This window comes from Amphibalanus amphitrite, unplaced genomic scaffold, assembly GCF_019059575.1.
Source record: "Amphibalanus amphitrite isolate SeventyFive unplaced genomic scaffold, NRLGWU_Aamphi_draft 001215F_arrow, whole genome shotgun sequence".
Classification (NCBI taxonomy): Eukaryota; Metazoa; Arthropoda; class Thecostraca; order Balanomorpha; family Balanidae; genus Amphibalanus; species Amphibalanus amphitrite.
In genome coordinates this window covers 49,342-64,422 of record NW_024882709.1, presented here as the reverse complement: position 1 = coordinate 64,422, position 15,081 = coordinate 49,342, and the positions used below count along the sequence as shown (strand labels likewise).

At 53.5% G+C, this 15,081-nt stretch overlaps 2 protein-coding genes across 2 annotated transcripts; one reads left to right on the top strand and one right to left on the bottom strand.

Moving 5' to 3' along the window:
• On the top strand, window positions 1-3,396 carry LOC122371208 (serine/threonine-protein kinase meng-po-like). The gene is made up of 3 exons (XM_043347354.1): window positions 1-591; window positions 756-919; window positions 1,070-3,396. Exons 1-3 carry the CDS (start codon window positions 505-507, stop codon window positions 2,058-2,060), a joined length of 1,242 nt encoding a protein of 413 aa, XP_043203289.1. The 5' UTR covers window positions 1-504; the 3' UTR covers window positions 2,061-3,396.
• Window positions 3,397-6,151: 2,755 nt separating this feature from the next.
• Window positions 6,152-13,144, bottom strand: LOC122371204 (growth factor receptor-bound protein 2-like). Its single transcript, XM_043347352.1, has 5 exons — window positions 12,742-13,144; window positions 11,412-11,509; window positions 10,532-10,651; window positions 7,945-8,110; window positions 6,152-7,340 (listed from the first exon to the last, which is right to left on the bottom strand). The coding sequence occupies exons 1-5, from the start codon at window positions 12,817-12,819 to the stop codon at window positions 7,167-7,169; spliced, it is 636 nt and encodes a 211-aa protein (XP_043203287.1). The 5' UTR covers window positions 12,820-13,144; the 3' UTR covers window positions 6,152-7,166.
• Window positions 13,145-15,081: the final 1,937 nt, after the last annotated feature.

Here is a 15,081-nt window from a genome sequence, read left to right as displayed (position 1 = left end):
CTGAGCACTGCGTGAGCTGCCGACGGCGGGTGCCGGGGGTGCCAAACACTGTCTGTGCGCGGCACACCTGCCCTGCAGCAGGGGCCGGCCGACGGCGCTGTCAGCGGCGCAGTCGGGCAGCGGGTGTCGAGGTAGGCGGAGGGCGGGCGGTGTGAGGGGGATCCGAGAAACGGGCCGCCCAGCTGCAGTGAGGCGGTGAACGGAGTCACACGAGATACAGTGACCCAGAGAGCAGGGTAGTGTCACCTGTAGTGACTCGCGGAAATTAGTCGTGATAATTATTTTATGCATGATAGAACCGCGCCACAAGGCGTGCTGAGTGCTGAGTTATTCAGGTGATAGGTACCGTGTTACCGCTGAAGTGGTAGAAAAAAGTGTCTAAGGTGATTTCGTTTGTCAGTGATGTCTCACAGCGCTCATGCTGACGGAGCAGAGTGAAGTGAGCGTCTCGGTGACAGCTTCGGTCGAACTCGAACGGGATACTTCCCAGTGAAGTGACGGAGCATGAGCGACCGGCCCAGAAAATCCGGTCACAGCTCCAGTGAAAGGAAGGGAAGCATTCATCAGATCAGGAACCTGAAGCTGGAGGAGGTAAGTCAGCCGCAATACCGGATATTCCATTGCACGATAAACGACTGCAAACGCTGACAGGTTGCTAAATGAGAAGTTTGATATCCTACAGACGCTGAATGACTGTGTGACTGTGGCTGGTGAAATAGCCAGATGCGTTCAAACCCCAGCTCCCTCCATGTCAGGTGAAGCTGGAGGAGCAGTATGAGGTGCTGCAGACGCTCTGCGAGGTGTGGTCCGGCCGTATTCTGCTGGCTGAGCACCGCGACAGCCGACACGAGGTCATCCTCAAGGCGCTTCACAAGGTGGCCACCAGCCGGGCCGACTTTCTGCGCGAGTTCCACTACAGGTGAGCTCGGCCGCTTCCAGGGTATCCCCGGTACTGAACTACGCTAAAGACGGAAGCCACTGTCCACTCTGTCTTATAAAGGATGATCGAATGGATGCTCGTTTCGTGTGTGACGGGTGTGCTGACCCGTACCTCCCACCCGGCCGGCAGTTACTTTCTGAGTCCCCACCGGAGCATCGTGACCACGTACGACGTGGCGTTCAGCACGTCCGACATGTTCGTGTTCGCCGAGGAGTACGCTCAGTTCGGCGACCTGGCCTGCTACGTCTCCAACGGCGGCATCGGCGAGCGCAACACCAAGCTGCTGGCGCCGCAGCTGGTCGCCGCTCTCGACTTCATGCACAGCAAGGGCCTGGTACACCGCAACGTGCGGCTCGACAACATCCTGGTCTTCAAGAGCGACCTGTCGCGCGTCAAGCTGGCCGACTTTGACCAGACGCGGCCGGTGGGCTGGCGCGCCCGGCGCGGCGACGAGTGGGCGCCGTACGCGCCGCCCGAGGTCGTGAGCCAGCCGCGCGGCGAGCTGTACACGGTGGCGGCCGCGCACGACACCTGGCAGCTGGCCGTGGTGCTAGTGGTGTGTCTGACCGGCGCCCTGCCCTGGCAGCGCGCCGACAAGACCGACGCCCGGTACGCGGCCTTCTGCCAGTGGCGCGGCTACCGGGCGCTGCGCGCTCCGCACCGGTTCGGCGAGTTCTCGCTGCGGCTGCAGAGCCTGCTGCGGCGGCTGTTCGAGCCGCGCGCGCGCCGCCGCTGCGCCGTCACCGAGATCGGCCGGCACCTGGGCCACCGCTGGACGGCCCGTTCGGCCTCGGCCGCCGCCGGCGACGGCGTGGACGCCGGCGACGCCACCTCGGTCTGCTACTCGACGTGGTCGGTGCACTCGTGTCAGCAGCAGAAGAACGCCGTGCTGGCGCCGCTGCGCGCCCTCGGACTGGAGACGGTCGTCGATCACGACGCCAAGCGGCAGCGGCTGCGGGACTGGGTGGCGCTGACGGCGCGCGGGCCCGCCCTCGAGGAGGAGGGTGGGCCGGAGCTGACGGAGGGCCGCGGCGGCGGCAGCCAGAGCTCGGCGGCGTCGGCGGCCTCCGGTCCGCGGCACAGTCCGGCCGGCTCGCTGGCCGAGGAAGACGTCGAGTAGACTCTGAACTGCCGGGCGAACTGGCCAGGTAGAGAGATCCGACTCCAACGACTTGACTCGGCCAGACTCGTGCGCTATCAAGTGGTATACGATCAAAAAGGTCACGATAAAAAAGTACCCGATCAAAATGCTAGACATACGGTCAAAATGGTAGATAAACGATCAAAATAGCGTACTTTTACGACACGTGTTGACCAATACTGTGCACTGGCAGATGATTTTAGATTATTTACCAAGTCTCGCCGTGGCGAAACTACTACCAGTAAAACGCCTTTTGGGCGACCAACGGAGCGAGCGAGAGGATGGGCCTTGCACGTGCGAAATTGCGAGGGGGTACCTCCAACTAACTTGTACCTCCAACTGCACCCTACTAACCGGTCTTTAGCGATGTGCCAAATTTCAGCGCAATCGGCCTAGCCGTTCTCGAGATCTGGAAGCGGCACACTGCACGTGCGCACGTGCAAGCGGGGTCCAAACTGACTTTTGCACGGCACCCTACTAACTGGTCCCCAACCGTGTACCAAACTTGAGCGCAATCGGCCCAGCCGTTCTCGAGATCTGGGAGCGCCCCCTGCACGTGCGCACGTGCTGTAGCACCCCAACCTTAACACATGCAGATGAGTTATCTGATGGAGACCTAACTGTGTACCGAGTTTCAATTCAATCGGCCCGACCGTTGTGCCGTTATTGAGGTTGCAATTTTGGGGTTCTTAAAAAATGTCCAACTTTACCACGCGCCACGTGCGGTGGTTGGCAAGAACGCATGGTGGCCATCACACCACAGAACTTTTACGTCCAAGTGACATTCAGTAAAGAAGACCGCTTGTCAATCGGATGTCCCGTTCCTAAGATATTAGCTTTTGAAGAGCGTCCCCACGGCCGGCCGGCCGGCCGGCCGGCCGGCCGCTCATACTCAGGATTTTCCCTTAATTCAGTATGAGACTCCGCTCGCTTCGCTCGCTCCGTAAAAACGTTGGTGTCACGGTGAGGCTAAATGTCCCGTTTCTGTGCAGTGTGAGCGTATGTCGATGCCGCTATCGTTGCTCCGTTGTGACTGTTCGCTGCATGATTGCTTCGTTTGACGGCGACTGCCAGCCGCCAGAAGCTGCGATGAAAGGACTGCCTCTTGGTGTGCCTGGACACAATCGGTGGCTTTGGACCTGGGCCTCCGTCTGCGGTTCATGTTCCATGTAACGAGCATCACCTATTCACCGCGTGCATGTCTTCCTCGCATTATTTGTGTGCCAGACCAATCGGATTGATCCTCACACATGATGTCATAAGTGAACGGTGTGACATACATTTGATATACCGAAATAAATGATATTCATTGTTAGTGCTACGTGTGTCCATTACGAAGAAGTGTTCGGTCTAGATGGAAACGGTGGTCGGTCCCTAGGCCTTGGGGCCCTAATCTATCAGTCTATGATCAGTCTATTGTAACTTGTTGTATAATAGGATTCGTTTATTTGTTCGCATTGGGTATGGAAAATTACGATATTCTATACCGGCCTCATAACGTTCTATCAAAACGTTCAGACCGTTCGTCCGCCGTCTGACGTACCCCAAATCATTCCCGGGTCACCTGTTTCAGTACCGTTTCACACCCCGGTGCGGAGGCAGGGCGTTCGCTCTCGGAGATCGGTTATAGGTCGGGCCGGGGTGGCTGGAGGAAAACCGGGTCGACGGAAGTGGTGCACGTCGGCGTGTTTTCGTTGGCAGGGGCCGCCGAGCGCCGGGCTCCGCGGGCCTGCCCGGCGCCCGGCGGCTGTCGGCGGCCGGCGGGGCACGGCCCGCCGCCAGACAGGCGGCGGGCCGGGCACCGCTAGGGGACCGAACACCGCACGGGCGGGGCGGAGCACCATTAGGGGGACGGAGCACCGCACGGAGCACCGTTAGGGGTACCAAACAACCAGACTGGGGGAGCACCACAAGACAGGCGGGACGGAGCAGCTGACGGAGGACGGAGCACCACTACACGGGGGGGGGGGGAGTGCCTGCTTCTGCTGACACTCTGTGTGAGAGGGGGTCATCTAACAAAGGGAATGGCAGGTCGACAGGTGGAGGATGGCTGTCACCACTGAGGAGGTATAACCGACACCCGGTGACGAATATAGGCATGACTGACAGTTCTATAGGCCGATATTTTTCTCGTCCCAGACTCTTCCCTGTCCGTTCTACACTGTCCCGTCTGACGCTCGAGATAAGGCCGTGGTATGTAGTGGTCACCTGTTACGCCAAATATCCCGAATCCGAGAGGTGCCAACAGCCACCGGACGGGAACATCAGGGTATCCGAGAGGTGCCAACAGCCACCGGACGGGAACATCAGGGTATCCGAGAGGTGCCAACAGCCACCGGACGGGAACATCAGGGTCAGGGTCGGCGGGGGCACGTCCTACAGACCGAGGTCCGCCCCGAGCTGGGGTTTCGGGTGCGTGTGACCTGCGCAGGTGTCGTTCCAGGGACATCGGGGGGAACATTCATTCTGGCCAGGGTTCATAATGTCCAGGGTACGATATGCCCAGTGTCGAAATGGCCAGTGCCTTGAATAGGCCAGAGTTCATAATGTCCAGGGATTGCATGGTCCAAATGCGGCCAACTGGCTGCAGATAGGGTATATTCAAAGAGGCCAGGGTTCATAATGTCCAGGGCACGATGTGTCCAGTGTTCGAAATGGCCAGGGTTCATAATGTCCAGGACACGATGTGTCCAGTGTTCGAAATGGCCAGGGTTCATAATGTCCAGGGAACGATGTGTCCAGTGTTCAAAATGGCCAGTGCCTTGAATGGGCCAGAGTTCATAATGTCCAGGGATTACATAGTCATTGAAAGTGACGTCATTATGTAAAAACACGGAACCAGCTCAATGCGAAGCAGTGCAGTGCCGAAGGCAATGCCTTAGGAGAGATTACAGGCAATAGTAAATCAAATATTTTTAGGTTAAGTGGTTATGTATCTGGCTTCAGGCCGAAGGCCTGAAGCCTGATGCATAACCACTTAACCTAAAAATATTTGATTTACTATTGCTTGCAATCTATTCATGCGAGAAACTATTTCCTTATCCCCGGTAGGCAAACATCATTACCTTAGGTTAGGTTAGGTTAGGTTAGGTTAGGTTAGGTTAGGTTAGGTTAGGTTTGGTTTGGTTTGGTTTGGTTGACTGTGTAATCCCTGGACACTATAAACTCTGGCCAATTCAAGGCACTGGCCATTTTGAACACTGGACACATCGTGCCCTGGACATTATGAACCCTGGCCATTTCGAACACTGGACACATCGTGCCCTGGACATTATGAACCCTGGCCATTTCGAGCACTGGACACATCGTGCCCTGGACATTATGAACCCTGGCCTCTTTGAATTTACCCTATCTGCAGCCAGTTGGCCACATTTGGACCATGCAAACCCTGGACAATATGAACACTGGCCAATTCAAGGCACTGGCCATTTCGAGCACTGGACACATCGTACCCTGGACATTATGAACCCTGGCCTAAATAATACGCACCCGACATCGGCCGTGCAGTGGAGTCTCGGATAATCTGCTCCACACTTCCTTCATAGCAGTTGCACCAGGCGACGATTAAAGCCAAGACCCGTGCCAAACGGCCTTTCACCAGACAGAGGCGGGAGTCAGACACCAGCCAGAGAGCTGCGCGATAATTCCGTCCCGGGGCTGAGTTCTTTTCACGGTATCCGCCGCGCCGTGCCGCTGATCTGAGGCTGCCCGGAACGTCTCACTGCAGACGGGTGGCAGGCTCTGTCAGTCGACGGAGCCCTGTGTTTACGTTCCCCACTCAACTCCGGCAGTCCCCGCCAGATGTCAGCGCGGTCGGTCCGCCCGCGGCGGCCAGGCGCGGACAGACGCTACAGAGGAGTTATGTGTGATGACAGGTGTTATTTGTCCGTAGCCTGAAGGTTAAATATGATAACAGATTACTCAGCACACCGTTGTTGGCACGTACCCACCCCAGCAAATAACTCGAAGTCGGCTAGACGTGTAGAACCTGCAGACGGCGAGCGCTAACCCATCATCCCAGCTGGAGAACATTATTATCCCAGTCATATACAGCACATAAAACCCTGGTCCTCTCGTCATCCGTTTATTGAAAAAGTCGTCTGCGAAGTGCATGGCCGGGGCCGAGGGCTGCGCTATGTACAAAACGTCCTCCACACGGCCACCGGCCGAACCACTAGTTCTGCAGCCGGCCGGCAGATGGCAGGCGCGGCGCCGTCCACCACGGGACGCCGCTAGCACAGGAATCAAGCAGAAAGCACCATTTCACGGGTTTGGCGGGCGGTCGCAGCGCCCCGAGGGCATACATAGCGGTGATCAGCGGACGCCTGGTAAACAATACAACGAATAAACTGTTAGAAACCAGCAACTTAACTAGCGCTGCGCGGGGTGGCCCGTCCCGGCCCGCAGCCGCCGCCGCGCCGCCGGAGACACGTACAATTCGTTGTCTATTTAGTGGCCGGGCGCGGCGGTCCAGCGGCGCCCTCTGAGACGCTCCGTCTAAAAATATCGCACGGCCGTCCGGCGCCGCGGCCGAGTCTCTCACACACTCTCTCTCTCGTTCCCTCTCTCCACATTGGGACAGGCGAGGGGGCCGCGCGACACATCATGACTACAGCGGGCGGCCGGCCGGTCCTGCGCCGTCCGTTCGCCGCACTCTCTGTCCATCGGTCCGCGGACTGCTGCCGCCGCTGTACCACTGTCCGCCGGCCACCTCCCACCCAGCAGGGGGACGGCCAGCCGCCGCAGCGCCGCCCGTCAGCACCGGCCACACCCGGCAGCCGCACGGGTCGAGTCGGCGCGTCTCTGTCTGACTGTGGGTGTCCAGGGGCCCGGCCGTGCGCGTCCGGTTCCGTCTGTATTCGGCTGCTTGTTACAGGTAGTCTGTTCAGTGTTGCGTTTGTGTTTTAATATTATCTTTGGCCGGACGCTGGGGTCCGTGTGTGTGTGTCAGTTTGTGTCAGTGATGTCTGTACCTCCCCTCTCCCTCAGATGGCTGGCTGTGCGCTCTGTCGCCGGTGTCTCCCTCCGTCAGTCCGGGCGGCGCCTCCCGCGGCCCGGCCCGGCCCGGTCGGTCCTCCAGCCCCTCTACGTGTGGTAGGCGGTGACGTAGGTGTTGGGGAAGAGGCCCTTGCGGTCTCCTATCTCGCCGTTCCACCAGTGCTGGTCGGAGCGGTCCGTCACCGTGATGATGTCGCCCCGCTGGAACTCCAGCTCGCCTTGCTCCTGCGGCTTGAAGTCGTACAGCGCCTGCACGTGGTACTGGAACGGACCGAAACGCGGGCCGAGTCAGGCGGGACGGTCCCGCGGCGCTCCCAGTCCGCCAGAGGGATGGTTCGGCCGGAGGGGTGGCTCCGCCTGATACTGGGAGGGTCGGCCGGGGGACACCGGTGTCCGCGGAGGGGCTGGGAAAGGCTCTGTCTTATACCGGCACACATAGTACTGAGATAAGGGTTCCAGTGACCAGTTGTCAGGGTTCTGTGAATATCCCCAGCCGCCCCAGCGACCCGACTGTGTAATCAGACCGAGTAATACCAGCCCAGCTCGAGTGAGCGCGAGGGTGAGGGTATTAATTCTTATCCAATCAGATGGAACATTTATTATGAGACTGATAGTACATACTACTCAGTAACGGGGACGGCGGAAGGGTACAAAATACCGAGAAAGGTACTGGGGGTTGGGACATACAGTTTTCCATTCTGGGTACCCACAAAACACTCTAAATGGGTTATGAATACTGACACAACTGACATCCTGTGAGACCATGTCCCTCAGAAAGCCCACTGACCTGTGAAACCGTGTCCCTCAGTTTGAGAACCCCGCACTGACCTCCTGTGAGACCATGTCCCTGATAGCCCGCACTGACCTCCTGTGAGACCATGTCCCTGAGTTTGATGTCCTGAGAGCGACTGACGCTGGCAGAGCGGTGGTATTCGACTAGCTCGTTCAGTGAGCTGAACTTGACCACCCAGAGGAAGAACTTGCCGCTGGCGTCCCTCAGCACCTTGAAATGCTGCACGCCGTCCCCGCACCTGGAGGTAACAGGGGGGTCAGTCGGTTGGACAAGTGAGGTGAGGGGTCAGTGGGACAGGTGAGGGGTCGGTGGGAGGGTAAGGACGGATCAGTGGGGAGGAAAGCCCCACCCGGGCTCAATCTTATACACTGGGGCAATAAAAGATTCCGCTCGATCAAGCCATCGATAGCATGCAATCTTATCAACATCGTAAGATCGTCTCCCCTATTCACGGGAGTTTACCACAGGACGTTTGCCAATCTGGTTATGCTCAACTGCATTAGTCACATTGTCAGACACACCGGGGTCATCTTCATACAAAAGCATCGCCAATAAAAAGCTGCGTGCACCTCCTATCATGTGCAGCAAACAGCAACGTAAAAGAGTTTGTAGCGTACTTATAGCTACTTGCAAAGTGTAACACACCGGCTATAATACTCCACCTTTTACATTATACTAACGTTGAGCCTACTCCACACTGAAATAAGCTGATGCGGGGTGGATGAATATAATTCATAGCATTGTGCAGTACTTTTGACGCTGCAAATAATCCACATCGCTATCACCGGCAGCTCCCAGCAGGAGTGGCGTAGTATTTGGAGAGTAGTACTCCAACTGATAAGATAGGACCGGCAGCTGATTGTAGCGGAATGAAACTGCTGTGGGCGCCGGGGTATCCGTCCCCCGTAAGCCCCTCAGACAGCACACTGGACGAGGAACCGGCGCTGATCGAAGGCCGACCCGCCCAGCCGGGCAGGGAGCCACCACCTCCCCGGTACCGCCCGGACACCCAGTAGGGGGAGCCACCACCTCCCCGGTACCGCCCGAACACCCAGTAGGAGAGCCACCTCCCCGGTACCGCCCGGACACCCAGTAGGAGAGCCACCTCCCCGGTACCGCCCGAACACCCAGTAGGGAGAGTCACCACCTCCCCGGTACCGCCCGGACACCCAGTAGGGGGAGCCACCACCTCCCCGGTACCGCCCGGACACCCAGTAGGGGGAGCTACCACCTCCCCGGTACCGCCCGGACACCCAGTAGGGGGGAGCCACCACCTCCCCGGTACCGCCCGGACACCCAGTAGGGGGAGCCACCACCTCCCCGGTACCGCCCGGACACCCAGTAGGGGGGAGCCACCACCTCCCCGGTACCGCCCGGACACCCAGTAGGGGGAGCCACCACCTCCCCGGTACCGCCCGGACACTCAGCGCCTGCGCTGTCACACGGGGAACACCGCCGCTAAACACGGCGACACGCGCCGCACGACCGGTGACAACGCCCCACCGGCGCCCGAAGCAGATAGGGAGACGATACGCCGGAATGTCTAACACCATACGGGGAGGGACGGGGTGACGCCCCCACCCCTCCCACGGAGCAGGCCGGGCCGTTTGGAGTTGGCCCACCCCGCCAGGAGCCGCCCATGACGCGACGCGCCGGGCCGGCTACACCGTGACGTCATCCGAGTCGGGCCGGACCACCGACGGCGTCCGACACCGACGAAACGGCCCGCGCTCAGCCGCCGCCACACAGCACAGCTTAGCCGCGCGCTGACAGTGCCGGACTAGGCACGGACTTTCCAGTTGAATTTCTTCACTTAAGAACCGAGTTATCTGGAGAGCACACGAGGATAGAACCGAGGAGCTGATCTCGCCTACATTCATCCCATGTAGAAGAATGGTGTTATTGTTTCCGTTTTTTAACTCCTCCTTGAACCAGTAGTTTTGACAACAAGCAAAATAGTTTTGACTTTTGGTCAAGAAAGCAAAAGACACGATTTTGTCTTATTTTCTTGGTCTCCAATGTGTAATTCTCGGTCTCATACCTGAACAATTATTATGAACGAGCGCAAAGCAGTCCTTTCACAGAAAAAAACCTTAGGAAGGGCATTGGGCAGCCTAGCCCGTAGCACTTTTCAGAGGCTGATGTCACAGTAACTGCTTGGAGCCGAAAGACTTCTAGTCTATAGCTAGGTAGGCACATCCCTTCTTCCTAAGCTCAAACTACTCTCCATGCCTCAAACCCAGTAGATGATCACCACTGTCTAACGCACGTGCCACGTGCAATATCAAGAGGTGTCAAAATCAGACGATGCATTTCCAAACGTCACGGCTGGGGCGTAACTTTACGAGGGTACGGGGCAGGCAGGTGACGATACCGCATCTCCAGAGGGACTGGGCCGGTTTGCGACAAACTGGTATGCTGTGGGCACCGGCTGGCGGCTACCTCAATGATTTTAGCCAAACAGTTCCGCAAAATTAAGTCAGTGGTCTCTCTTTGCAAGTGCTCAGGCGCAGGGCTATGGTTCGCGTTCGTTTGTCGCCAAGCTCGCGTTCGTTTGTCGCCAAAAAAGCTTCTTAGCACCTATTTGTTGGCTACATGATCCCTGTGAATTCCCCCGGGCAGTCGGTGTCGGTGAGACGGGACGGACGGCGGCACTCACTTGACGCTCAGCGAAAAATCGGCCGGAGAGCTCTCGCTGACGCGCACCACGAACGCGCCCTCGTGCTTGTTCATCAGCATCTTCTCAGCGTCTGCGCGCGTGATCCTGCCGTAGTACCAGCTGAAAACATACACATACAGAGTCAGTATCAGCTGAAAACACACACACATATCGAGTCAGTACCACTGCTGTAAACACACACATACAGAGTCACTACCAACTGAAAACACACATACTGAGTCACTACCAGCTGCAAACACACACACACACACAAACATAATTATGTGTCAAACACACAAACTCAGTGTCAGGACCACTTTCAAATATACACAGTGTCAAGGACAGCTGGAAATGAACAGGCAGTGTCAGAAGCATACTGGCAGGAGATCACCAAGCACAGATAGGAGTATCAACTGGAATACAGCAGACAAAACAACAGAACACTAAAAGCAAACAGGGGTCAGCTGACAAACAGCAGCCAAACAACAGAAACAACACCAACACAAACATGAGGGTTAACTGGCAAACAGCATCCAAAGCACAGAACTGCAGCACCAGCAGAAACAGCCAGCAGAGCCATCAGCAAGTAACAAATCCAAACATTCCACCTGAGCTGCTGCCATTTATCACAAACATTTTACAGTCTGCCCCAGTGTGTAGGTGAAAGGGAGTAATGTGTATCCGTAAGCAGCTTCCAAAAATGTGAGGCATAATGAATGTTTTTACTGATGTCAAAGGCAGCAAGGAAACTAGCAATACAAGACAGATATGAAAAATGGTTCACTTATGAGCTGATAAACCAGATATAGGTCACATTACAGCAGAGAGCAGCTGAATCATGATGTCCAACTGCAGAAGACAGTGGTGTGGGGATACTGACTCATGGGGCTTCATCTCGATGTAGTTGCTGGGGATGAGGCCCTCTCGACTCTCCAGCTCCGCGCGGTACCAGTTCATGTCATCCTCCATGTTCAATATCTGCAACCACACCAAGGCATAGATAGTGTATCAATGACATCTAATCAATATATTACATGGTTAACACTAATTAAATCATTAATCAAAACACTCATTAAGATTGTCTATTGGGAAGCAGTTCTAATAGGAAGTAGTTAATCTTTGCAGTTTTAATGCATTGATATGAAAACCTAAGCTGCTTTCACTAATATTATTTATTTGGTGAAATCTATTCATCCCATTCATATATACAACCCATTTATCAGAAGAGCTGGTGCTGTGTGACACAAACAACAAAAGTGGATGCATTCACAACTGTAAAATCAGCTATTGAAGACGAATATAATGGTATGCCTCACAAGCACAAAAGCAGTTTTCATTTAAGAAGATGGGTAGGTCAGCACTCCAGATATCAAGTAGTTGGTTGCAAACATCACAATAATAGACCTGCATTGATGTATACCCCTGTAATGTAGGCAGTTAAGGCTAACCAGCAACTCTTTGGCTGGAGGGCTATTGCCTAGTGAAAGTGATCTGCCAACAACAAATCAGTCGGGGAAACTATGGCAAAATCTGCTATTTTTAGCAGTCTGCTATTTTTGACAGAAATCTGCCAAAAATGGGTACGCATGTGACGTCATCGTACCCAAATATAGCAGATTTGGGTACGCCGTACGGCCCCATATAAAAGCAGATCTACACCCTAATTGAAGCAAATGCGCATCAAATGCCTGGCAGATTCATGATGAGAATAGTGCTGAGAGTGATCTCTGCTATTTTTGTTCAGATCTGACTATTTTCAAATTCATTATTTGAAAATAGTCGGATCTGAACAAAAATATCAGAGGACATTCTCAGCACTATTCTAATCATGAATCTGCCAGGCATTTGATGCGCATTTGCTTCAATTAGGGTGCAGATCTGCTTTTGTATGGGGCCGTACCCAAATCTGCTATATTTGGGTACGATGACGTCACATGCATACCCATTTTTGGCAGATTTCTGTTAAAAATAGCAGACTGCTAAAAATAGCAGATTTCACCATAGTTTCCCCGACTGAAATAGAGAATGGCTGCCCAATGGCAATGCCAGAGTAGTGAATGATACAAGTTCATATTAAATTAATATATCAGTAGTTTAAGGGTCCCTTTGCAAAGCAGCAAAAGGGAGAGGCAAACACTGACATTGATATTGCAGAACAGAAACAACTTCCCCAATGCAAATTATTGAAAGTCCCACTCAGTATAACTCACCTTTAAGACATTTCCTTTTCTGAAGCTAAGCTCATCTTCAGCTGTTGCTGCAAAATCGTGCCTGGCAATGGCCTCCATCGTCCCAAAAGCCAACGATTATTTCAATATTTTCCTAAGGGGCCAGGCCCTTGCACAAATTAGGCGAAACTTGCGCAGCTGACAGTGTATTTCAACGCCCCTTTTAAGAACTGTCCAACGGCAGCACAGTTATAAAACACTTCACCGTGGTTTTGCAACACTTTTCTTCGAATAGCTATGGGTGTTCTGTAGCAATAATTTCAAAATAGGGAGCAAACAGGGCACAACTTCACAGCAACACACCGGATCCGACCCAATAAATGTCGAGAACTGTTGCACTGTAGAGGTGGACAATCTGGAACAGAGTCTTCTGAGACTTATTTGTTGTCTGGGTCTTACACACAGGAATAGATATGCAAGTTATAAATGAGTCACTAAATTATTTATTTGATTTATTCAAATAGTGGTATGTTGTTAAAGAAGTAGGAAATTTTGTGAACTCAGAAGTGAAAAATTGGAAAAGTACTTGAATACTTCTCACTAAGAGTGGCCAGATTTAGTTAAAAGTTGAAGAAGAACGTTCATCCAACATTATTGAAACATTGGCAACAATGCAATAGGCTTAGTGAAAAATGTTGAACAAATTATATCTATTTTTTACATTTCTAGGCCTTATTCTGGCATGAAAAACTATTAACCAGTGCCCCGTTTCGGTCGGCCTAGCAACGCGCCCTGTTTGGGGGGTATTTTGCCCCCCTCCCTAAGATGTCGAGAACCACGCAACATAGCGACAAACTCCAAACGGTTTTGGATAGCCCCAACGAGGAACTACCTTGTGACCTAATTTCATTGACCTCGGTCAAACCGATGACGTGACAGGTCAGGTCAAAAGTCGAATTTTCACCGTTAAATCCGCGCCCCAGTGGCGGTCTCAGCCAACTTCGCCCTAGTGGGGGGGGGGGGGGGTTATGTTACCACCCACCTCTAACTCAAAAACTAAGAGGGCTAGAAAGACGCGGTAAAAAGCAATCGATAGCTCTCAATGCGTACGTTTGAAAGTATTTCGGTCATTTTTCATCTTAGAGCAATATTGGGGTCACTGGAGGTCATCAAAGGTCAAAATTTGCCAAATGTCATTATACTTTTCCAAAAACATGCATTTATCTCAGGAACTATGATAGTTAGAAAAACGCATTGAAAAGCAATCGATAGCCCTTGAACTCTTCTTTCGATAAGTTGATCATCAAAATTGACCTCAGGTCAACGGTTTAGCCTCCAGAGGGCAAAAACTCCAAAAATAGCTGTTTTTACGGAAAGTGTTTTTCGACAATAACTTTTGACTAAAAAACGCCACGACATTTCTATTGCCAGAATCGTGTTCCTCTCGCCGAGACGCATCGAATGAGCTATAATTTGACCTTGCAAGGTCAACTTGAAAATTTGACCTCAGGTCAAGGTCATGACCTGACCGGAAAAGGTCATGTTGCATATCAGTCGATGCGTCTCGGCAAGACAAACACAATGAGACCATCCCCAGCGTTCTATCTCTTTCCAATCGAGAGTTATTGGCAAAACTCTGTTTGTAGCCTCAAATGACCTCGGATGACCTTTCTAGAGGCTATCAGCAAAAACGACACCTTGGTCGTCACGGGTGGTCCGAATCATTGTGATTCTGAAATATTTGGACTGTTCCTATGCGTACACACGGATCTAGAGGCATTTTCATTTTTCTCCATTGACTTATAATGGTAAGGTTACGCCACTGACCTGACCTTAGGTCACGGGTATAAAAAATCCGAGATATACAAATTGTAGGCGCCTATAACATCATGCAATCCACCAAGTTTAAAACCTTTCTGACAAACACTGCAGGCTGGACATAATTGCAAACTTTTTTTTAGGCTTGGTCAGTTAACTTGACCTGGTGACCTGACCTGACATGACCTGGGGTCAAAAATTTCACACATTGTCCACAATTGATGTGCGAAAAGCTACCCCAAGCGGCGTGGCGCTACGCGCCGCTGTTTTTTATTCACACGCGAAAAACACGACAGGGTGGTAACATATGCCCCCCCCCCCCCCACTCTGGGGCGAAGGTTTTAACGGGGCACAGGCATTTCAAGAAATGTGTTGTAAAATCGAATAAAATGCATGTCATTAAAATCATCGATGGGGAATCGTTCGTCAAACACATATTTTACTAGTTAACCCGCGCCCCGTAGGGCTATCGGCGGACCCTAGTTTCACCCCCCCCCCCTAAGATCTCTGAAATTTACCGGCCGCTTTTCAAAATTCAAACGGTGTTCGATAGCCCCACCAAGG